Source organism: Phyllostomus discolor, chromosome 7 (assembly GCF_004126475.2).
Source record: "Phyllostomus discolor isolate MPI-MPIP mPhyDis1 chromosome 7, mPhyDis1.pri.v3, whole genome shotgun sequence".
Taxonomy (NCBI): domain Eukaryota; kingdom Metazoa; phylum Chordata; class Mammalia; order Chiroptera; family Phyllostomidae; genus Phyllostomus; species Phyllostomus discolor.
Window position 1 is genome coordinate 133,176,708 of NC_040909.2, and position 23,411 is coordinate 133,200,118.

The following is a 23,411-nucleotide window of genomic DNA, read 5'->3' on the forward strand; positions in this document are numbered from 1 at the left end:
AGCTACTAACAAGGGTCAGAACGCTCTATTCCGAGCAGCCCTACCCACCAGGGCACAAGGAATTCAATCGTGCTAGGAGGATCTTTACCAGAAAGCTTTGAAGTTGCCCCTGAATTTTAATAATGCAGCGAATAAACGGGTACAGCGTGTGACATTTACACGGGAGGCACTTTCTCTCTGATGTGCGACATGACGAACATCTAAAGCCAAGGCCCGTGGCAGGGAGATGGAGCTCGTTATAAAGGCACGGAGTCTCCGTGCTGAGAGATGCTCAAAGTGGCGAGTCCAACCGCCTTTTAGGCAGAAGCAGAATTTGTGACTTTGCGAAGTGACTGTCGGGGGCAAAAACATTTCAAGTGGGTGTTCTCCTTCTGAGGTGAGGAGAACCGTTTTCCCTGGCAGAGTTGATTCAACGTTTCTACCGGGGTCTCCGAGGGGAGTGGACACTGAAGCGCCCAGGGGTGGTGGGGTGAACTAGGTTGTTGCTTAGCACCAATGGTACTGAGTACCGATCTGGAGCCAGCCTGCGTGTGAACACCTCCCAGGCATTGTTTCCCTCGCCCACTTTCGGCAGGAAACTGAGGGGCAGAGAGGGGTCTGCGCAAGGTGTATTCACGTCTGGCTCATGCTCCAAGTCCCTTCAGCGTAACCTTCCAAGCCATCCTGCAGGGGCAGCAACACTTCTGTCCCCTAAAACACCTGCTGCATTGCTCAGAGGTCAAGGCCGAGCACCTGGCCTCAGCCTGGACCATGGATGCACTACCTACCCGTGCTTCTGGGCAGACTGTTTTACTTCTCTGAGCCTCCGTTCAGTCACTCACTCTGTAAGATGGCAACAATGGAGAACCTTCCCCGTAGGTTTGTTGTGAGAACTAAATTAGGTAAGCCAGGGAAAACACTCATCACAGCGCATAACATATGCCAGGCAGTTTATGAATATTTAATAGATGATTTAACATCATCTATCCAACTCTTCTTAACTTAATATCCACTTTTTCTTTAAAATCTTTCATTCAATAAGACTCATACCCCAGAAGGTGGACTACAGAATCTTGTACCTACTGGGGACCGATGGGCTCTATACCCCCATTCACGCCCCCTCCACCATCGTGTGGAGGTGAAAAGGCCAGGCTCCAGGACAAAGCCCACATTCCTTAAAGTGTCACACCATGTTCTCCATGATTTGTCTCTGCCTTCATCTTCAAGTTCATTTCTCACTGCAATCTCCCATGCCCTTCATGCTCTAACAATCTTGAGCTTCTTGCAGCTCCCCAAACCAGTAGCGTGATTGTGCATTTTCATACTTCCCTGCCTTTGCCCCCTGGCTCAGCCTAGAAGGCACTTCCTTGTCTAGTGTGATGTCAGGACAGCTCCTGCCCTTGCCCAACACCCAGTTTGCAGATGACCTCTTCTCTGGATGCTGCCAGAACATGACCACCACTTCCCTGACCCCCCCAAGCATCTGGCTGTTCTTTCTTTCAGCCACCAAGACTCTTGTGCCTATTATTGCTTGCACCACACTGTCCTGCTGTTGTTATAACAGGCTTAGCTTTCTTCCTGACTAGACTCAGAGCTTCCTCAGGGCAGGCTCTGGTTTTGCCTTCCCAGAGTCTCGCACGTTACCTGGCATGTGGTACGTAGTCCACAAATGTTGGTTGAACATTGTGCATTAAATGTTACTTAGCAACCCTGTCCCTGAGTCAGTACGGTTTGTTGTGACACTAAACATTAACCTTGGTCACATTTGTCAGTTCTTGATGGAAGGCCATTTTTGTTCATCTTAGTGTCCCTGAGCAGAAATGTTCAAAACCATAACATGAAGTACAATGACTATGTATAACTGGCATCAGCCACCGCTGATGCAACGATCAAACGAAGTGGTGAACATTCCTCCCCACCTCCAGATTCCCAGCCCTTTAGGTAAGCCCAGCTCTTGTATTAGGCGAACATCTCAGTCTCCACCTCCTCTTCTGCCCCTGTCAGTGTCCCATGTAATAGTTGTCCGGTAGCTGCAGGTTACTCTGCAGGTTCTTTGGCAGGTCCTTGCCCACCCGTCTGGCACATCTCCACCACTCCCTACCTTGCATCTGCCCCTCCGGCAATGCCAAACCTCTTCTGGTTTCTCCATACACAGAGAGTAGCGAGCATCTTTACTTTTGTTCTCCTGTCTGCCTAAAATGACCTTCCCTGTCTTCTTTACCTCGCTAATTGATACATAATTTATATACAATAAAATTTACCTTTTAGATAAATATGAAGTCACATAAAAAGCATCCACATTACTCCCAAGTCAGTCCAGCCCCACGCTTCTGTGCCACTGACCCACTCACTCCACCTGGCAACCCCGTGTCTCTTCTCCGTGCCTGTAATCTTACCTTTTCTAGAATGGCTCATGCGAGGAATCATAAAATGCCCAGCCTTTTGCGTCTGGCTTCTTTCACTTGGTGTATTGCATTTGAGATGCAGTGATACTATTGCATGTATCAGAGATTTATTCCTTTTTATTGCGGAAAACTATTCTATTATGTTTGTTTGCTCCTTTTTGAGACTCAGCCCAACAGTCCCGTTCTCCCGGCAGTCTTCTCCGGTTCGAGGGTCTCTGCTGTCTTTGCATTCCCGCGTCGCCCAGACTTACCTGCGCACACGTCACGTGGTGCACTGGCTGCTTCCTTATGTACCCCGGCTAGACTTAACTGCAGGAAAGGGGGCGTGTGCTTCAGTCACTCCCACGCTCCTCACCCACAGCACCAGGCGCGACCCCAGAGGTGCTCAGATCCAAGTACGAACGGATCTCTGGTGGAGTGAGGCGGCCTTAAAAAAAGAGGCATTTCGATACGCTAAACATAAACTCCCACTTGATGTGGTCTCACTGGCCTCTCACAACAGCCTGTGGGGTTGGGAGTGACACACGCCCTTTGCGAAGCAGGAATTAAGGCGGCCCATTTGGAGCCAATACCCACTCTGAAGTACGGTGTGATCACGGTGTTCTTCGTAATTCGAGTGGCTTGAGGACTAGGAATCTGTGTTTTGATGACAAACATTCATCTCTTTTAACCCGTTTTCTATTTTAGCTCTGATTAAGCCAACTGACAATAAAAGTGGTGTCATGTTGGCCAAAAAGACAAAGCTCTTAAGTTAGGTCAAACAAAGTGATGGTCTAGTAGAGGGCTGGTTCTTGAGAACAGGCTCACTCATTCCAGATGGCCAGGGCTGGCCGAGACACTGTAGGTAGCTATCGCCACCACATGAGCCACTGTGGAGGCTGCAGCTGGACGGCACCGGGTCACGTCGGGGGGACATAATGATGCAAGAGTGGAAGCAGATCAAAAGGACTTCGGTTGAATTGTCACTCAACCAGCTGTCTCTCAATTGGGAAAATTAATCCGTCAAACCTCCACCCAAGGCCTGTATAAATAACTAACATCGATCCCCAGAATACGGGAGGATCAGAGGTCCATGCCCGGGGACAGGATGCAGAACGGTAATGACATTGGTGAAGAAGGCTGAGTCCTTTTCACTAATTCTACATGCAGTCCCTCACTCCTGCCAAGAACGAGTCAGGAATTAAATTCAACTCACATGGGCCAGTCGATCAAATCTGGCAAAGAGCTCGTTGAGCATCCTGACCAGCTCCTGAGCAGACAAGGTGGTGGAGAGGTTGGTGAATCCTTTAACATCTGCAAAAAGAATACTAGACAACAGGGAAGGGATGGGGTGGGAAGAAAGTGCATTAATATTTTAAACCATCCTAGGACACACATCAATACCATCCAACGAAATTAACTGTGGCCTGAGACTTTTGCTCCCCCTGCCACGGGAGTCCAGAGGAATGTGTCAATATTTAACAGACATCTCAGCAGAGAGAGTGCCCCCAGGACGTCAGGAAGGACGAGGGGACAATGGAAAGTCCTTCTTCCTGTGCAGAGCTGTGCAGTGTGGGCAAGACTAACAAACCCAGACAGGAAAGTTGTCACTAGGAGCAGATCAATTTGTTATGCAAAGCAAAATGAAGCTTTATGAATTATTTCCATATATTCACAATGAACAGCAACACAGAGGCCATGGACACAGAGCAAAATTGACGTGGGAAAAAAGTCACAAGAACTCATTATTTCCAGCCTACTGGCATATGTTGTACCTCAAATTGTAGGCAAATGAAGGTAGGCATTTTTCCCCCCAAATTATGGGGCTAGGTAGCAAACCCGGGAAACCTCAGGCAGAATAATTAATTACCTAAAACTTTCTAATTTACTAAGGATTTCGGTGAGGTGAGGTTTTATCCGATGCATATGTTTCGGCATAAGGGAAAAGGGAGGGAAGGGAAGGGGCAGCTCTGGAAAGCCTTCTAAAAGCAAGGCACTGCATGAGCACGGTCTGTGTGAATTCATCCAGTGGCCCAGGGGAAGGCATTCTTGTCTCCTTTGTGAAGATGAGCAAAGGAGGCTCAGAGAGCCAGGAGACTTGTCCAGCCTTCCATGGTAGCATGTGGCAGAGTTAGGATTGTCCACTCTAATGGAATGGGGGGGAGAGAGAGAAGAAGAGAAGAGAGGAGAAGAGAAGAGGAGAGAAGAGAGGAGGAGAGAAGAGAGGAGGAAAGAAGAGAGGAGGAGAGAAGAGAGGAGGTAACAGAGAGGTGGAAAAGAATATAACCGTTAACTGGAGTATTTGTTATTTGCAGCTAAAAGCATTCCCCGACTGTGAACACAAGCCCAGAACAGTAGTAGCGGCAACACTAGAGTATTTACTGTGGACTTGAATCTGATCTAAGAGTTCTACTGTTAGAACTCATTCATTCTGCATAAGAATCCATGGGACAGGGCCTATCATGATGATCATCTCCATTTTATAGTTAGGGAAACTAAGGCCCAAATACTTGCCCATGAACCTGAAAAGCTAGGACGTAAACCAGGCAGAGCCTGGCTCTGGAATCTCTGTTCTTTATCACTACGATAGCTTTGAAAATGGAAAGTGCAAGGGCCTATAGGTCATCTGGTTCGACCCACTCACTTTATAGATCCATTCATCCAAAGCTATTCATATTCATCTGCTTAGGGCAAAAACTTCTCATTCATTCATTCATTCATTCATTCAACAGCGAACTAATCTGACGACTACTATGTGCCAGGCACTGGAGATGCAGTGGTGAGCAAGAAGCACCATCACAGCTGCATGGGGCAGGCAGCCTATGGAAAGAAGAAATGGATTCCCTGAGAACAAAGGCCATAAAAGTGTCACACGTGCTCAGTGTCCCAGTATCATCGACCTTCCCACAGGTCTTCTGAAGCCATTGTACTTTGTGCAGCTGCCTCTGTACAATGTACCTGCTCCCTGGCATGGCTTTCTTCCCTGTTGCTGCCTATTAAACTCCTGCTTGTCCTTCAAGATTCCGTCACGTGGTAAGGCTCATGACATGTCTCCTGAGTTGAATGAACAGAAGTGATCAGAATCAAGTCCTCCTTCCGCAGCATGTGGTCATGGCCTCCACTGGTAACTGGTATCTCCTAGGAGCTGATTAGAGGTGCAGAATCTCAGGCCCTGTGCTAGCCCCGCTGGGTCGGAATCTGACTTGGTGAGAGGCTCAGGTCATTCTTGTGCCCATGCAAGGCAGAGAAGCCCTGGTTCAAGTCACACTCATGCAACAGCAGTCCCTGAATGCAAGGTCAGAAACCGAAACCGGGGCCCTGGTCCCCACTGCACACTGCTCATTCTGCTACCCCCGGGTGCTGGGCTCAAGGTCGGGTCTTTTGATTCTAAGTATAAACTTGTAACTTTTCCCAGATATTCATCTTAGAATATACTGAAGAGACCACGATCATTTCCAACTCTAATTTTGTTATATAAGTTGTTTATTGGGCTAAAAATAAGTGATGTTACCGAACTGTCACTGTGCAAATCGAGTCTTCTAGGAGGCTTTAGCAGACTCTGCTAGAATTATCAGGAACACGGGCCCTGTGTAGATTCTTCTTCCTAACTGCGTGTTCTTGGGAAAGTTATTTAATCTCTCTAAGCTTCCATTTTCTTGATAATAAACCGAAGATGCCGCTCTGCAGGGTTACTGGAAGAAAGGAACATAAAAAGCCGTGGTCCTCAGTAAGTAGAGGAGATATAATTCCTTGTGGAAAGTTTTGGGCAGCGGAGAGTGTTTAATAGACTGCCACACAGACAGGCCTCAAGAGGCACCGAGTTTTCTAGGCTTATTCAGTTTCATGTGCGTGCACATGAAACTCGAGTCTGCAGGGCAAATGTGGTGAGTGCGCATGTTGGCGGGGCTGGTTGGAAATGAACCGCCAGGTCAAAGTGGGTGGGCCGAGAACGTGCAAATTCACACGGCCTGGGTTGGGGCAGGAGGAAAGATGGAAGGCTGGTCTGCTGGAGAAGCTGACTGTCCACCAAGTCCATGCCTCTCAGACACTAGCAAAGACCACTGAGCCAGGGACTCTGCGCTCCCTCTTGTTGCTGGGTGATCAGGTCTCATCAACGGCATCTGAGCAGAAGTGATCCAGGTCATTTGTGGGCCAAGCTGGTAAAGAAGCGGGTGGGCCTTTTCTACTCTTTCCCCTCCACGAGCTGGATGCCAAGAACTTTGAGGCCTGGGGGATGGTGCAGCTAGCAAATGCAGGGGCCTTGGTCCCTGAATCACCCACCGACCAGGAATATTGGCCATGAACAGCTCTGTGACTAGAGTCTGTTGGGTTTAAATTATTGAGGCTGGGAGGTTATTTGTTAGAGCAGACAGCACGACCCTAACTATTACAAGACGTGCCTTAAATCTGTGGGGGCAGGGAGAGGACAGAGAGAGAGAGAATTGGGCAGGTGAGACTGGAAGCCCCAAAGGTGTCCAGTAGAAAGCCCAGTGGCCCAGGATCCAGTGACGGACATCTCAGCTGTGTACACGTGCAATCTGCTGGGGTCCCAGTGTGCTGACCATTTCCGACATCTTGGTTTCTGGATTGGGAAACTAAAACCCAGGAAGAAGACATGACGCAGCCAGCATCTTGTAGGGGCTGTGGCTCCTAGAAAGTGTCCTGGATGAGAACCCTAGTCTGCAGGCTCCCTGTCCACTCACCGGGCACACTGATGTCCCCACGTGTGGCGGCTCCTGTATGCCCCACACTGGCAGGGGGGTGATGAACTGTATGAGATAGCATGAAGAGCTAGACGTTGACGACAGACTGTTTTTTGGGAAAGGTCACAAAACAGCAGAAGGACAGAAGAGCAACAGAGAAGAAAGAACGAACCCAGTGCATCGCCAGCCACGAAGAGAGCTGCAGGATCGAGAATGGCATCAGAAAAAAAGCTCGCTACTCCACAGCAGGCGTGCTCTGGGGGCGGGGAATGGGGCAGAGCAGCCGGCCTGACTTTGTTCCGAGACACGGGCCAAGGACCATCCCCCGCTGCTGTTTTCATCTCTGCTCTTATTTTAGCACCCAGCAGCCTTGCAGTGGGCTGTGGAGGCCCCCCACCCCCACCCCATCTGAGTTCATCTTCCCCATACCAGCGGGAGAGCCTCTGGGAAGACCTAGGGAGAGGCCCAGCCACAGCGGGTGTCTCTGTTGGTTCTTTTCTCCTTAGAAAGGGCTCCTGTGCTGTGAGCTGAGGCTGCGGCAAGATGGAAAGGCACCAAACTCAATTCGACCTTAGCGTGCTGTGGACTTCCAGGAAAGGGTCTTGGAGCGTCAGAACTCAGTTTATTGGTGTAAAATAAGTGGGTGGGGTGGAGGGGGCAGGAGTGACTTTAGTTGTTCTGGACTAAAGGAAGCACCGAAAATGGATTCGTGCAGCAAGCAAGCCACACGTGTTGTTTCTTAATCTTAAGGGTCCCAAGTATGTGGGTGTGGGTATGTCGGTGCTGACTTGTGTATTTTCTCCATTATTTCTTAATTAAGGGTAGTTTCGGCCCCGCCTCTTTCTCCATGGTAACAGACACTCTCATAAGTTGTCACATACTTATTTTTTACATTAATATATAACAACATATTTATATCTAGCTGTAGATATATAGACCACTGTCCCGCCTTCACTTACGCCGATCACGCTGTCCAGGTGGCCTGTCCTTATCTTTTCCTCTTGCCCGACTCCATGTTAAAAAATGCAAACAAGAAGCATCTCTTTGGAAATGTTTCTTTTCCATCTGCACTGCCCCCTCTGCCCTCCACACACCACAGGTCTTTCTCTTTGCATGATCTCTTGGCACCCTTTGCTTACTTTAATAGAACCCCGCCCTGAATATAATTATAGGTACTGCCTGGAACCTGTTGTTCTAGAACTGGTATTGATAAGGCCCTGTGATCTGTGGGACCAGTTCCTAGATCTAGGGTATGCCTTCCACCAGAGTGGCTATTCGACTGAGGGCTCTTTGCGCACCCCAGTACCCAGAGCCGTGGAGCCCAGCTCTCGAATGAGACCCGGAGACCCGCCGAGGCTGACTGTCCTGCTGAAGGGCTGGGTGAGAATCTCGCTTCCCGCTGGACTTGCTTCCCGGCGAGTGTCCCTGCCTGCCCAGCACAGAATGGTCAGAGATGCTGGTGGGTGGGAAACTGTCCCTCCTTTCCAGCAGAGTTGGGGGCCTAGGAACTAAGAAGGTCCTTTGGCTTTTTTAGAGCTATTCGGCGTATGGACTTTCCCCCTTCCCATGTCTGGGAAATTCCTACACTATGATATTTGGTGAGAGGGAGATACAGTTCTACTGTACAAGCCAAAAAGGTCAGATATTTGCTTTTCAGTCACTTCTTGCCAGTTACTGGGCTCAGCCAATGGGCCCCATCAGGCACAGGCCTTAGCCTGAGATGCAAAGAGGCGGGGAGAGCAGAGAGTGGGGGCAGGGCAAAGGCAGCCAGGTCCAGACCCTGGGCTGCCGGGGGGGACGGTGGAGGTGGCAGCTGTGTGTGGACAGGGTTGGCAGCACAAGCGATGAATTTTCCAAAAACAGTGGCAGCCGGGTCCTTACCAGCCTAGTGCTCTGCTGCGATTTTGGCCATGCCTTTGGCTTTATTCTGGCTTGTTTGCTGAGACTACCTCTCTCCTTCCCCAGTTATGCTATAGCCACCATGTAGCCTTTCAGGACACTTCTCTTACATCAGCCAGGGTCGGCTTCTTTTCCGCTTGCCCCTAAAAACCATGTCTGATACACCTACAATATACCTAATGCTCTACTGCAGGCTTACCCTGTCCTATGCTTTGTATGTATGTTTACTCAGTGCAGGGGGCTCTAAAAACACCCATTTTACAGACAAAGATCCTGAGAGTCAGGTGTGTCAATTTCCCAAGGTGGCAAAAAAGGGAGAGGTGGGATTGGGATTCTAACGCTGCTCTGCCTCCCTGAGGAGCCCACCCCCTTATTTTCAGCACTCAGCATGTTGTCCAGTGCAGGACTGGGCACAGAGAAGGCACTGATGGGTGACTGGATAGACAGCTGGGTGGGTGGATGGATGGATAAGTGAATGCATGGATGGATGAGTGGATGGATGAGTGAATGGATGAGTGGATGGATGAGTGGATGGATGAGTGGGCAGCGGAGTGGACAGATGATGACTGGATGACTGGATGGCTGGATGTGTAGAAGAGGATGGCTAGGTAGATGGACAGGTGAATGACAGGGTGGATGGATGGCTGGATAGATGGGTGAACAAGTGGATGGATGAATGGATGGGTGGTTGGCCAAAATATGTTTGCGAGAAGCAAAAAAAGCTGTAGTCTCCTTTTGCATTGTTTTACGATACTTATGAGGGATATAAGGCAATGTATGTGAGGGTTCCACATCGCATTCTGGGGTTAGTTTTCCAATCCCACGGAGAAGGCTTTTGGCTTTCCCACGCAAAAATGTAAAGGTGGGGAAACCTACTGAAGGGGTGTCAAGCAGAAAGCCAACAAGCAAACATAACTGCATTTCTCTGCCGGTCTTCTCGAGCCTCAATTTGGAAACGTGAGCCATGTCATGAATAATGACCAGTTAATGAATTAGTCAACCAGTGAGAAACAGCCCTGACATGCAGGCAGACGGAAGGCACGCCAGTGAGCTGAGCGCAGCCGGGCGCGCAGGGATCGCACGGAGAAGGGGCGGGGCGTGGTGCTTCTCACCTGACGTTCTCGTAGCGGTGGATGTAGATCCGGTGGAACTGGTGCTGCAGGTGCTCGTCTTCCACGTTGGTCATGTCGTTGATCATCTCCAGGACGACAAAGCGGGGGAGCACGGACAGCACGAGCCGCTCCTGGGATAAAGAATGAAAAGGGACAGTCTCGTTAGGCTAATCCCTGAGACTCAGAGGGGTGCATGGACGGCGTGGAAGCCACGAAGCTCTCGGCTGAAATTTCCGGAGGTATTGTTAATTTCATCCCACGTCTGTGAACATGACGAATATCTATTGGCTGCTTGTTACTTGCCTGGCACTGCGCTGGGTGTTGCGTGTACAGTGGTGAACCAAATGGATGGCCGTCCTACCATTGTGGAGCTCACATTCTGTGGGGGTACAGATGTTACATTCAACACACTTACAAAATGTGGCACGTGCCATGCCAGAACAGGTCATGATCACAGAATAGGATGGTTGGTGACAATAGGTACCTACACGTTTACCATGAGCCAGCCAGGTGCAGGGCGAGGGAAAGAGAGCTCCAGGAAAAGGAAACAGCAAGTGCCAGTGTTCTGATGCAAAAAGAAGAAAGAAGTAGAAGGAGAAGAAGAAAGAAGAAGGAAGAAGAAAAGAAGAAGGAGGAGGAGGAGGGAAAGAAGGAGGAAGAGGAGGAGAAGAAGGAGGAGAAGAAGGAGAACAAGAAGAAGAGGAAGGAGGAGGAGAAGAAGGAGAAGAGGAGGAGGAGGAGGAAGAAGAAGAAGAGGAGGAGGAAGAAGAAGAAGAAGAGGAGGAGGAGGAGGAAGGAGAAGAGGAGGAGGAGAAGGAGAAGAAGGAGAGAAAGAAGAAGAAGAAAAGAAGAAGAAGAAGGAGAAGGAGAGAAGAAGGAGAAGAAGAAGAAATGGTGTGGCTGGAGGGGGCGACAGAAGGTGCGGTGACAAGCGATGTGGCTGGAGGTTGGAGGTGGAGATAGATCTTGCAGGCCTACTAAGATCTAAAGCATTTCATTCCAACTACAGCTGGAAGCCACTAAGTAGTACTCAGCAGAGGAGTGACAAAAAGATTTGCATTTTGGAAGACCATCCCGGCTGTGGTTGGGAGAATGCATTGTGGGGAGGGAGCCAAGGGTAGAGGCAGAGAGGCCCACTGGGGCAGACCCCGCAGTGGCCCAGGTGAGAGGTGATGTGGGACGCTGTCTATAGGGTTGGAAACCAACCGAGATGGCAGGAGAGAAAGAGGGCGTTGCCGTGGTGATGGCTGGGTTTTGAGTTTGGTTGATGGAGAGAAGGTGTTACGTTTATTGAAACCGGGAACCTACAAGAGACACCAGGCTTAGGAGGCACCAACTCTTTATCGAGAGGAGAGGGGATGAGACCCACACAGGCTGGAAGTAGGGACCGAACACTTGACAGGATAATATTCTTCACTGTGATCAACGCGGTAGATAAAAAGAATAAAATAACTGCTTCACCAGCAACATGTGAAGCATGAATCCTTGAAAGACTTTGTGTCATGGACACTAGGCAAGAGTCTGGCTTATCTGCTGTATCTGCTGTATTGCATGCTGCGGAGTAGAACCCAGTCTAAGACAGGTGCATTGTACTCATTGCAGTTCCTCCAGTCTTTGTGTTATTTATGGACTTGAAGCATTTTCAGCATTCATTCTTTTATCTGTTCCTGCCCAAACCTGGGACGTAAGCAGGCACAAATAGTCTTCATTTAATGGACAGACTGAGTCTGGGAGAGGTTCAATTCCATGCATGACCTGAACAGTTACCAACTGGCGGCCCCAGGATGCAGTTCTTCACCTGTTACTGCTTGGTGGGGTTCTTGGCGAGCTGGGGAAAGCCTGGGTGCTGAGTCTGATACGGGAGTTTAGATTCCGCCTCCAACACTTCACAGCAGTGTGGCATTCGGTGGGCCATGTCACCTCTGTGCCTTTGGTTCCTAGTTTGGCAAATGCCCATGACATCACTTGCTTCACAGGGCTGCCGCGAGCATTCAGTGAAATACAATACAGGGGCAGGCAAAAGTGGGTTTGCAGTTGTAACACAAATAAATAATATAATAAATAACAATACCAGAACGCACTGTTTCATGTACTCACAACTGTAAACCCACTTTTGCCCACCCCTGTAATGTATGGGACCTGTAATTCCCTTCCTCTCTGCTCTGTCCAACCCTGCTCTCATGCAAAGGGCTTCACAAATGAAGTGCTCACTGCACTTCCTGTGATGAGCTTTCCCCTCTCTTGACAGCTCTCTTATCCTGAGACCAAGAACCACACTTCCTGCAAGTGCCCCGGCATCGTGTTCATTCTGTGCTCATTAGTGTGATCAGTCAACTGTTCACGCAATCACTGCGGCTTGAGTGGCGCTGGGCACCCGGAAACAGTGGGTGCTAACTGAATATTTCCTGAACAAACACACGGGCACATCGATGTCAGAGACTGTGCCCGGCTCATGGGTGCATCCCCTGCAGGTGCCAGCGGAGTCCCTGGGGTGGGATCATTGTTTGTTAGACCCATTCTTTACATGGCAATGCACATTGGATCCTCAAGCAGGACATGGATGCTTTTAAGGGGGGCTTTTAAAATAAAACTTTAATAGCAACACTCTCCAGCTCCAGGCTCACCAGCCTCCAGCTACTCCTGCTACCACCTGGCAACTGACCCAGTTCTTCCCTTCGCATGGCATTTTCTGCAGGACGCGGGAGTTTGCCTGGAGTCTGCTCATAAAAGCCCACCTTCAACACTTCAGTTTCCTTCAGATTTGCTGACTGCTTGAGAAACATCATTCAAATCCCCTGAGAACACAATTTAAAAGAAAATGGGAACGTTTGCCCCTTGATCCAATTCCTCGCTCCCTCTGAGGCACCATAAATAGTTCTCCAGCTTTGGAGATCAGAGGTATCAGAATCTCTCCTGGAGCCAGACTGGGACCCAGGGTGGCCTTTGAGCTCCGTTCAGCACATTTTCCCCCCTGGGGTTTTTCCATTTGCATGAAAAGGGACCCTGGCTGATTGCGAGTGCATCAGGGGCTGCCGTCTGGATTTCCCCCTCGTCTCATCTATTCCGATGTGCTGTATTCGTGTTGTCAGGACGGCTTCGCCGGGGCATCAGTTGCTACGGTACACCCGGGGGCAGGCAAGGTGAAAACATGGAGAGATTCAGGATTGGGCTTTTATGCAAGAAGGGGCGGGGCAGCTCCCACACAGGCAGCGCTGCCCCTGGGCTTGCACGCAGCGGGACCTCTGAATGGCTTCGGGAAGAACGGGTCCCTCTCAGGCTCTTACAAACCGAGGGGCCTCTGATTAACCTCTCTCTGCAGAGCAGGTCCAGGTACCGGTGAGAGACTTGGTCTGGGGCTGCGGACAATAGCTTCTTTTAATTGGTCACCTGCTGTGTAGCATGCCAAGTGCTTTGCATCCAGTGTCTAATCAGACGAAACCTCATTTTCACTGTAGGAGGTAGGAAGTTACTCTTCTCATCCCATTTTGCATAGGAAGATACTGAGATTTTTTAAATCTCAGTTCAGGTGAAATCGAGCACTTAGTGCGTGGTGGAGACTTGAGTCCATGTTCTTTTCTCTGGAACTTGGATCATAATGCATCCATTTGTTTACCACGTCAAGGAGTAGGTGCTACGTGACAGGCGCAGTGCTGGGCACGGAGGATCGGCGGAAGACGAACACCGACATGGTGCTCACCTTTGTAGAACTACTGTTCCAGAGGTAATAATAAATAGACCATGGTGGAGACGAAGGCGGTCTGGGGCTGCTTTAGCTGGGCACTCAGTGAAGGATTTCTCAAGGTGACTTTTAAGTTGGGACCTGAATGGCAGAAGTAACCAGTCCTGAGGAGAGCTAAGAAAAGGGGTACAGCACACACTGAGACTATGGTATACTGTCTGTCATCGAATTCATTCATTCATTCATTCATTCATTCAAAGATGTCTGCTGAGACTCAAATATGGACGAGAATGTTAGATGCTATGGATATAGAGGTGAACAAGGCAGATGTGGTCCTTGATAGACATGGCATCAGAGAGGTCCAGCGAAGGTGGTAGGCAGCAGCTTGACAAGCATGTGACAGCAAGGCAAGAGCAAGCCCTCGCTAGAAATATGGGCAGGCAACCTAGTGACAGTAGGGAGGGCTGGTGTCTCTCAGAGCAGATGAGGTTCTGGGCACCTTGCTAGAACTGAGACAGGAGAAGCTGGGCTTCTGCACGTTTTATCCTCAAGACTCAGAGCAAGACAGAGATTGAGGTCCAACTTGGGTCTGCAGAGACTAAACACCGGGTATTTAGTCTCAGAAATAGGCATGTGCTCATCACTAGTACAGGGCTCCCACCCCAGTGTTCGACCATGCAGCTATTCCGATGAGCCACGCATTCCTTTGACCGTGCTGGACCTGCACTTGGGCCGCCTTCTTACCTGGTCTGCCAAAGTGACACCACCTCCATGAACCCCCCTTGACTCCCCCTTTGCCATATAGACCTGCTTCCTTTGCCCTGACTGGAGCCCGCACCAACCTCTGGACCAGCAGCTGTACCACTTGAATGCCATAGAAGCTCTCCTGGCTGACCTTCACTGAACCAACTCTGGACTGCCTGGTGCTGCTGGACCCACTCTTCCCAGGGCTTCTCTCCCTCTGGTCCGCTGAGCAGGCCACTGCAGGGCTGAAGGACCTGGTCAGTGGAGAGCTCTCTAAATGCTGACACTTCCATTCCGCGTGCAGCCCTTTGCTGACCAGGGGTCGCTGAGCTTGTCCCAAACCCAGGCATGTCGATTTTACCTGCTAGTGCACTCACTCAATTTAATTAGGTATTAAGTAAAAATGGTGAGCAAATAGGAGTGGGGAGTACCGCTTGTGTGAAAATAGGATAGGGCGCTTTGGAAAGACTTAGTAATACTGAATAACCAAAACATTGCCACCAAGTCAGGTTGAGCAGGACAGCTGTAAAAATTTGTGGGATAAATAAGAAAATCCAGAGGTCACTCTGGTAAGTACCTTTTTGCAAGTACTTTTGAATTTTTGCTCCATTTTGAGAAATTAGAAATCTTGGCTTATGCACTATTGGCTACAGTCCCTATAAGAAACAATTAATTTATCCTTAAAAAAATGCTTGGGCTTCATTTTAACACATTGTTTGCGGGCAGTTTTTGTCACGCACTCTACTACCAGTCAACGTAAAACGTATAAATATGTTTCCCGCATACAATATGTTAAAAGAGCAGATAATGAATTGATTTTTTATGTTTAAGTTACAAATAAAATATTTAAGTATAATTTTTCATAATTCCCCTTTTTAACCTACTTTTCCAATTAATCACACAACAACCCATCCCGATCGCTTGAGCTAAAGAAATTTAACAAGTCTTGCTTGGGTGTCTGTCCTGCTCCTGAGGTCATGAAGTATCTGAGAGCTAAGATAAGGTTTTCTCCACCTCAAGAACCCAACACAGGCTTAGCAAGGAAGGGCTGGCCATGTTATGCAGGTCCCTTTGGTGACGACCAGTTCTATATCCAAGTTGACATAGCTGAAGAAAAATCAGGTTTCTCATAATGCTCCCTGACTCTGTGACTTAGCTTCTCTGTACCACGATTTTTTCCGCAGCAGTAAACTGGAGATAATAATAATAGCATCCACTTCCTAGAGCTGGTGTAGGGTTAAATGAGCTAATATTTGTAAAAGAAGACAGTGTCTAGGGCACAGGAACCGCAGCCCAACTGTTTGTTAAATGCCCTGGCGAGCGTGCTCTATTTTAAGCCTTGTTTCAGAACCCTAATTGTATGTTGGTGCTGAGGCATCAATCTGTTCGAGTAGGGACGCTGCACAGGATCTATGGGGAGGATGAGCAGACAGAAGATGTAAAAAAAGGCAACTGAGCTATACTGGGTAATACCTCCAGGCACCCTCGTAATAATGGAATATTTTAAAATTTGTTATCAAAATCCTTGACCCTGGCATTTTGAGCGTATATCTTAAAGGCTTTTATGGATTTTTTTTACCCAGAGCTGTTATTGTTCCTGAAAGCACCGTGTGAGGACAGCCAGGCGGAAGATGCTGGTTTAATTGGCCCTTAAAGACATGTTCTTTTCAGGCCGATTCAGCAGGAAGGTTGCGAGTTCGAACTGACGTCCGTGTCTCCTTGGTGGTGGGCTGGGATCCCGGGAATTTGGATCTTCTCAGACATGCAAAGATGAGAAGGTTCTGGAGCCAGGTGAGCTGGAGTTGAATCCTGCCTGAGCTCCACCGCTGATTCATTCTGTGACCAAGACACATGACTCCCTTGGGCCTCAGTTTCCTCACCTACAAAATGGGCATAATAAAACCTGCCTCCCAGGTCCTGTGTTTCCTAGTAAAAGACAAAGCCTCTTTTATGGGTCCTGTACGCAGTAGGGGCCTATTAAATAGCTGTGGTCATCAGACGTGCTTTAATTCATCCCAGGGGTTAACTCACAGGCTGTGGCCCGTGTGAGTCTAGCATCTGTAGGCCATGACACGGAGTGTAATGTCAAGGATGAAGCTCACAAGTCAGGTTTCAAGGACTTTTCTTTCTTCTTATGTTTTTAAGGAGTAAAGATTTTTCTCAGGTCTCTTAGTAAGCCACCAGATATGTCAAACTTGAAGTCTTGAGACAACGCTGTTTCCTCATTCTTTGGTTTGCCCAGTCACTGCTGAATGCCTACTGTGTGCAGGGAGATGCCAGTGCACGAGGGAACCAAGGCCACAGCTCTTTCCCGGACCACAGCTCCGCTCTGTCACTTAGCTATGTGACCTTAGGCAAGTTAGTTACTCAGCCTCCAAGCCTCAGTCTCCTCAGTTCGCAAAAGGGTAACAGGAGCTGCCTTACGGATTATGGTCAGGACCCAGTGAGGCTATGTCCCGTCGACATGCTCAGTGTCAGCGGCACAGCGTGGGTGTGCAGGGTAAGAAGTGGGGGGTGGTGTGTCCCAGGTGCAGGCAATGAGGGGGGTCTCTTGCCTGTAGAGAACTTAAAATAATAATGAGGACTAAATGCTTGTCCTGTCTTTGATTATCACCGTTCACTGTGGTTTTAAACAATGTCAGTGATAAATATGCTTCTCCACTCCCTGAGAAATGGCTGAGTAGAGAACCTGGCATGGAGTCTGCCCCCTCCCCCATCACTGGCTCTTTGAATGCAGAAGGATCCACAACATGGCAACGCCCACCTCGGTGGCCAGTCAGTCTTAGGCTAAGGAGGGCTCTGCCCACCCAGGGTGCATTCAGTGGAGTGGCCCGTCTGATAGATCAACAACTCTAGCAGTAAGAGATAAGAAAGAAGTCCCCCTTCCCCTTTGGTAATAAAACAATAAATCAAAGGCAAATTGACACTCAGGTGAGATGCTAAGCTCTCCTGAAAGGAATTCAGTCAAATGCGAGCAACGAAGAGCACTTCTCCTGGACCCAGAAGAAGTGAGGCCCCAAGTCGGCTGCTCAGCGGGCCCTGTTGAAAAATCTTTCTTGAAACACTTCATGTGGCTCGAGGATTTGAAAGCCTTTTTTTAGAGTGCTCGAAGGATCATCGACAAAAATTTCCCTACTTTTCTCCAACACAGAAAATGCTGCTGAGCAGTTGTGCCATTTTCAGTAAAAAGACATTGACATATAGGTCAGAAATCACAATTGGAAGAACTGAATTTGAGAGTTGTTTTTTTTTTTTTTGTATGGACTCACTAAGTGATCTTGGGCCAGTTACTTTATATCTCTGAATCTGAGTTTTCCGACATGTGAAAGGCAGGCACTGAATGTCATCCTGCCTACTTCACACCCTGCTGGGGATGAGATAAACTGGCTGGGTATTATGGTGCCTTGAAAAAGTCCGGAGTTTACAGGCTGGGCCAGAGCGGAACCCTCAGGCAGTGGGCCAACAGGCAGAGTATGGACAGTGAGCGGATGGCGAGTCTGTGGGTGAGTTCCCCATGGTGGGAGGTTCTCTGTGAAGCAGGGACTTGGTCGAACCTGAGAATTCCTTGGGAAACCGTTTGGAGTGACCCTTGAAGGTGAATGACAAGGAGTTTGGTCATTAGCCTCTGTTGTAGATGTGTATATTGGCTCAGAAGTGAAAAGTTTGCCCACGAGACCAACGACCGTAAGTGGCAGGATTAAACTTGGAAACTCGGTAGATTTGGCGCAAAGGCCAGTGCCCTTTTGAAAACTCTTGATGATACAAGCACTCCGAATACCTCCGAAGCTCTCCCTCTGTCTGCAGAGAAAGCCAGGGCCCTGTCCGTCAGAGTGCTGTTCACTTATCTAGTTCACTGTCCTCGATGGGTTCTCCCCCGCCCTGCAACCAAAGCTTCACAGTCAGGAGTGGTGGCCACTGTCTCTGAGGAGGGACCAACGCCCTGCTCCTGGGATGCATCCTCACGGGGTCCTGGATTCTGAAGAACCAGAATTACCCAGAGCCAAAAGCTCCAGCCAGAGGCGCTGGAGAGGGCTGAGACCCAGCTGGAGTGGGCCCAAAGGAGGGGTGGGCGCGGCAGGTCAGCACTCACCGTCCCTTCCCTCCACGTCTGATGCAGCAGCAGTTTCAAAACCGGGACTTCTGACACGTTTGTGGGTCTGAAATCCAGTTTAGTGGCTCATACACAGCATCGAAGAATGAAGTTCATAAAAACAGAAAGCATCGGAATCCAGTGACTATAAAGATAAGTATTGGTTCCTGGAGATTTTCTTGGTTTTACATCTCTGCATGTGTCCAGGTAAAATGAACGTCTTACTGGGAAGTACAGTGGAACATATAAAAGGGCCACGGGTATCCCTTTCTGAATTAAAGAGGCTACGGGGCTAATGACTGCTTTTGCCCGCATCTCGCAGCCCTGCGTGTGTTTGGAGTCTGGGCGATCAGATGCATGCAGTCCCGCAGGGTTTAGAACGTGGGGGTCAGACCGAGGCTATTTTCACCTGCCTCTGCTTCTTGTTGCTGGCATCGTGGTTATGGCAATACCAGGTTTGTAAATAGCAGCCTTTCGGTGTCCTGTCACAGGATTTCTGGCCGTTCAGAAGCCGCTCATTGTCTGTGTTTTGCCAGTGGATCTAGAGGGCAGCCCAGCTACTGGAGCTAACAGCTGTGGCAGCAGCGCTTCCCTGGTCTCCGCACTCCACAGCCAACGAGAAGCCAGCCCCCAGAGTCTACAAGAGGAACACAGACATCCTAAGAGAGGATTTAATCCACCTCCAAAGTCAATGGGAACGACAAGTCCTCTTGGTGGCAGGGGACCAGGAACGCATTTTATAATTTCACCAACACTCAAACATCCTTTCTAAAATTCATCAGGCCCAGAGAAAGCAGCGTGCCCTGCCTGCCCTTCTGACTGCATATTTGCAAATGTCACAGCACACCTCTGCCTGCTATTCCATTACACACCAAAAGAGCACGCGTATTGGGTGCTATTTGACTATTCAATTCAATTTCCTTCAATAAACATTAAGTGTGTCTGATGCGTGCCAAGCTCTAAGGGTGTTCCTGATGCTGATAAGATTGCGGCCCAGAAGAACACATAGCTGGTGGGGAATGCAGACACAGGGGCACCCCGATGGCTCCATTCAATAAGCTGTGTCATAGAGGCAAGACCCTGGTGCTCTGGGGACATAGGGGAGGGTGGGGAAGCCGGCGCCCGTCCCGCAGTCACACCACAGCATTGATTCCAAAGAGGGTTCACGACTGACTCAATGAGGTAGGCTGGATTATTCCAACTTAACAGAAGAGAAAAACGAGGCACATGGAGTTACACCGTTCGCCCAAGTCCGTGCAGTTGTGACAGTGCAAAGCCGGGGTTCAGAACCAGGTCTGTCTGACTTCACTGCCAACATGGCAGATAAGCTGCCTGCAGACCCATGTAGGGATGTCCTTGAGATAATTCTGCAGTGAACTTCTAACAGTAGACCATCAGCAGGCCCAGGTGGACCTGCCTTGGCACAATTCTCAGCGGCATTCCGCTCGATTCTGATCAATTCTCTTCATACCATGGTAACTTCAAAGTCTGTTAGAGTAATATTGTTCCTGGTGATGAGGGGCAGGAGCAAAGTTATAAAAGTTACCAAGTATTGCTTCGATGTGCTAAGAAAAAAAAAGCACACACATTTTGCACAATTGCACATCCTGGTGTGGAAAAGATCTCTACACTGTAATTTGTCTTTGTTGTTGTTTCTTCCCCAAGAATATTTAGACAGGACGTGGCAGAATACATAGATTTTCAAACTGTCATCCTAGGTCTGAAAACAGGTAACCTGGTTGGGTATTTACAAGGTGAAGGCTTTGGCCCGGAAGGTAGGGTGGGGAGAGAACATTCTGTTTTGTTCCAAGGGAGCAGGAGTAAGGGCCCGATGACGTTTTGTGGTTCTGAGACCTAAAGAAGTTGGAGCGATCCTCTTTAAGAAAAACATTGCAAATCGTAACTACACAGTTGCTAGGGCCCCTTGGAAGGCCTTGGAGGGAGGGGCCTGAGGCTCACACTCCCCCAGCTTCACTGCGAGTCTGCTTCGGGGCAGACGGACTCCCTTCATTGTTGCACGTGTTGGATCCACACCTGGGCGGACCACCTGACCTGTGGCCGCCTGTGGCTGCCTGCAGGCCGAAAAAACAAATTACCGCCTGCTTCAAGCACTAACATGCCGCTGTTTCCATAGAAACCTGATTATCATGATGCCTCAATACATGTTTTAGAATGCTATTCTGGTATCTCTTTAAAAAAATTAATTTATACATGCTTTTTACACTTATCCCTTGAAATTTTAAAAACACTGACTTTATATTTTATCTTGCTCTGGAGCAGAGCTTCTCATATGTATTCAAGAACATGAGGCTGGAAGAGCAATTAGAACAGCTCTCGTTTGGAGGTGGCAAGATTGATATCAATTCAAATAGTTCGCTTGCTTGCATATTATCAGGAGATGGGTATCCTCTTCAAATAAAACATATAAAAATAATAAAAGTAATAACTTACACTTGTAGTAGATGTACTGTTAAACATCACCTTCATGTGTCCTAGTCCATTCCATGGACAAAAGAACCCCAGGAGGTAGGAATTAGCACTGTGGTTTCACAGGCGACGATTCTGAAACTCGGAGAATTTTCTCAAGGCCCACCTACGTGTTATCGCAGGACACCAAGCCACATACCCTGCTTCTGTGGCACCTCAGAAAGCACACCTGTCCAGGCCCGAGCTCCCAAATGGGAACTCGGTCAGAGGCTGGAGGATACGGCGGAGGTGGTGTGGGCTGTGGTCCCTTTGCTGCCACACCTGCACCTGTTGCCTGGAGAAATCACACAGGTCCGGGTGGGCACGTGGCGTCTGCAGCCCCTCCCCCCAGCCTACCCAAACAGCGCCTGCGGAGCTGAAGCATCACTGTTCACGCCAGTGTCTCATTATGTCAATTTTCTGCCTATGAGAAGAACAATCATCAAACACTTCTCATTTACATTTAAAAAGCTGAAAAGGACATAACAGGTATTGCCTAGCCGGGAAATACATGTCACAGTCACTAATTCATTAGCTCTCTCTTTACTGTTTCAACTGACAAATACCATCTACCCCTCCCCCCAATCATAAGGTGTAATTCATTGCTTTTGACTGTCCCATCTTTTCACACTTCAATCTTCCTGTATGTATTAAAAATCAACTCGGTTTCTGGTAGGCTGAGGGTTTTTTTTTCCCCCTGTGGAAAGTATTAGTTCATGATCAAAACAAATGTCTAAGTAAGAGCAGCAATTACATTGACAACCCTACTGCCAACAACGGTTCTTACTGGGCACTTCCTACGTGTCAGACTCTGTATACGAATCTTCTCATTTAGTTCTCACAACAATTCATGAGATAAATATGTTCATTATTGAGAATTCACAGAGGTGGAAACTGAGGCACAGAGGGGCTAGGCGGCTCCTGCACGTGAACCCAGACAACTGGATCCATAAGTGAGTGAGTTCTGGGTCCCCAGCCTCTGTACTGGGGAGGCTGATTTGGGGTTCGTCCTTTTTGTGGGTGCAGTGGATCACATGGGATGACTCTTATTTCACAGTCTTTTCCACGTCTGTGTTAGCTACGGTGGATTACCATCCACCACCCAACCATCCAGCGGGCAAACTGTTATTTAGCAAAGAAACACGTGCTGAGGAACAAGGAGTGGCAGGCACCGTGCTCTGCACCGGGCGGAAGAGAGGACGAGCTTCCCTTCTGCCTTCCCCGTGCGTGCGGTCTAGTTGGCCGAGACCCTGAAAAATGACTGCGATAGAATATCAACGGCCTTAGGACAGACGTCAGCTCAGGGCACCGCCTGTCTCGTGCATGTTCCAAAGAGACGCCAGGACAATGGATCTCAGACATAACCTGCTTTGAACTGGTGGAGAGCGAGGAGGTGTCAAGATGAAATATTTACATCTTGGTGATTCACATGCAAAAGAGGAGGCTCCCCTTGAGCTAACGGCAAGCCCTTTTGGACAATGGGAGTGAAGACACAGGAGTTGACGGAGCAGTGAGTGCAAGAGTGCACACTCTCTGTTGTAAGTGAAAACATCTACAAAATCCAGCATCCCACTGACTTAAGGAGAGAAAGAAAGTTGGTATCGAATGAAAAAAGGTGGTTTGTCTCCCCACTGCCACAAAAGCCAAGCCTGTGAGGCCAGTGCTGATGCAAAATGAAAGAGGTTTTATTCAGATGTGGTGTGATCTCGGAGAATGGCAGACACTTGTCTCAAAGCCCATCTCTTCTGCAAAACCTAGACAAAGTCCTGCCATCCTCGGCAAGACCAAAACAAAAGGCAGTGTCCAGGATTCCTGTTCCCATTCAAAATATAGTCCTGTGGAGTCTGTAGGGGGCTGCTAAGTGGCTGTGGTCCACTTCAGGATCCCTCCTGGAATCTGTGTGGGATTCCAGGATCCCTCCTGGGATCTGTGTGGGGCCCGTGCAGCCATGGCCATATGGTCGCTAGGGCCACAGTGTTGCATGAGCCAGGCAGACAAGAGAGAGAGGGAGAGAGAATCCCTTCTGGAGCTCATGGGCCTTATGACTGCTAAGGTCCCATGGACCACGGAGAGAACAGGCCGGTGCACCCTCCGAGTGCAGGTCCCGAGCAGCAAGCCATGAGCATGAGAGCACGTTTCTTTGATCCCCTGAGACTCTATTAGTTTTGGGTGTGGGATGGGCCAGGTGCTTTCTCAGAATGATCAAACTTCCCAGACTGTTGTGCATCTTGGGTGGGTCCATCTTCCAACCAATCTCTTCATTCCCTAGGCTAGACTGGCAGGCCTCCGTGGTCCAGAACCTCCCCCTGAGCCATTTTGATTTGACTCCGTACATGCCTGCTTTCCCCTGGTCCC

At 49.0% G+C, this 23,411-nt stretch overlaps 1 protein-coding gene across 3 annotated transcripts in view; it reads right to left on the reverse strand.

Moving 5' to 3' along the window:
• The window catches only part of ADCY8 (adenylate cyclase 8), a 156,817-nt gene that overhangs the window by 93,215 nt on the left and 40,191 nt on the right, over positions 1 to 23,411 (reverse strand). For all 3 annotated transcript variants that reach the window (XM_036031429.1, XM_036031428.1, XM_028533875.2), the window contains exons 3-4: positions 10,078 to 10,208; positions 3,580 to 3,691 (exon numbers count right to left, since the gene is read on the reverse strand). In XM_036031429.1, coding sequence (XP_035887322.1) covers positions 3,580 to 3,691; positions 10,078 to 10,208 — 243 coding nt within the window. The remainder of the gene's footprint in view (positions 1 to 3,579; positions 3,692 to 10,077; positions 10,209 to 23,411) is intronic.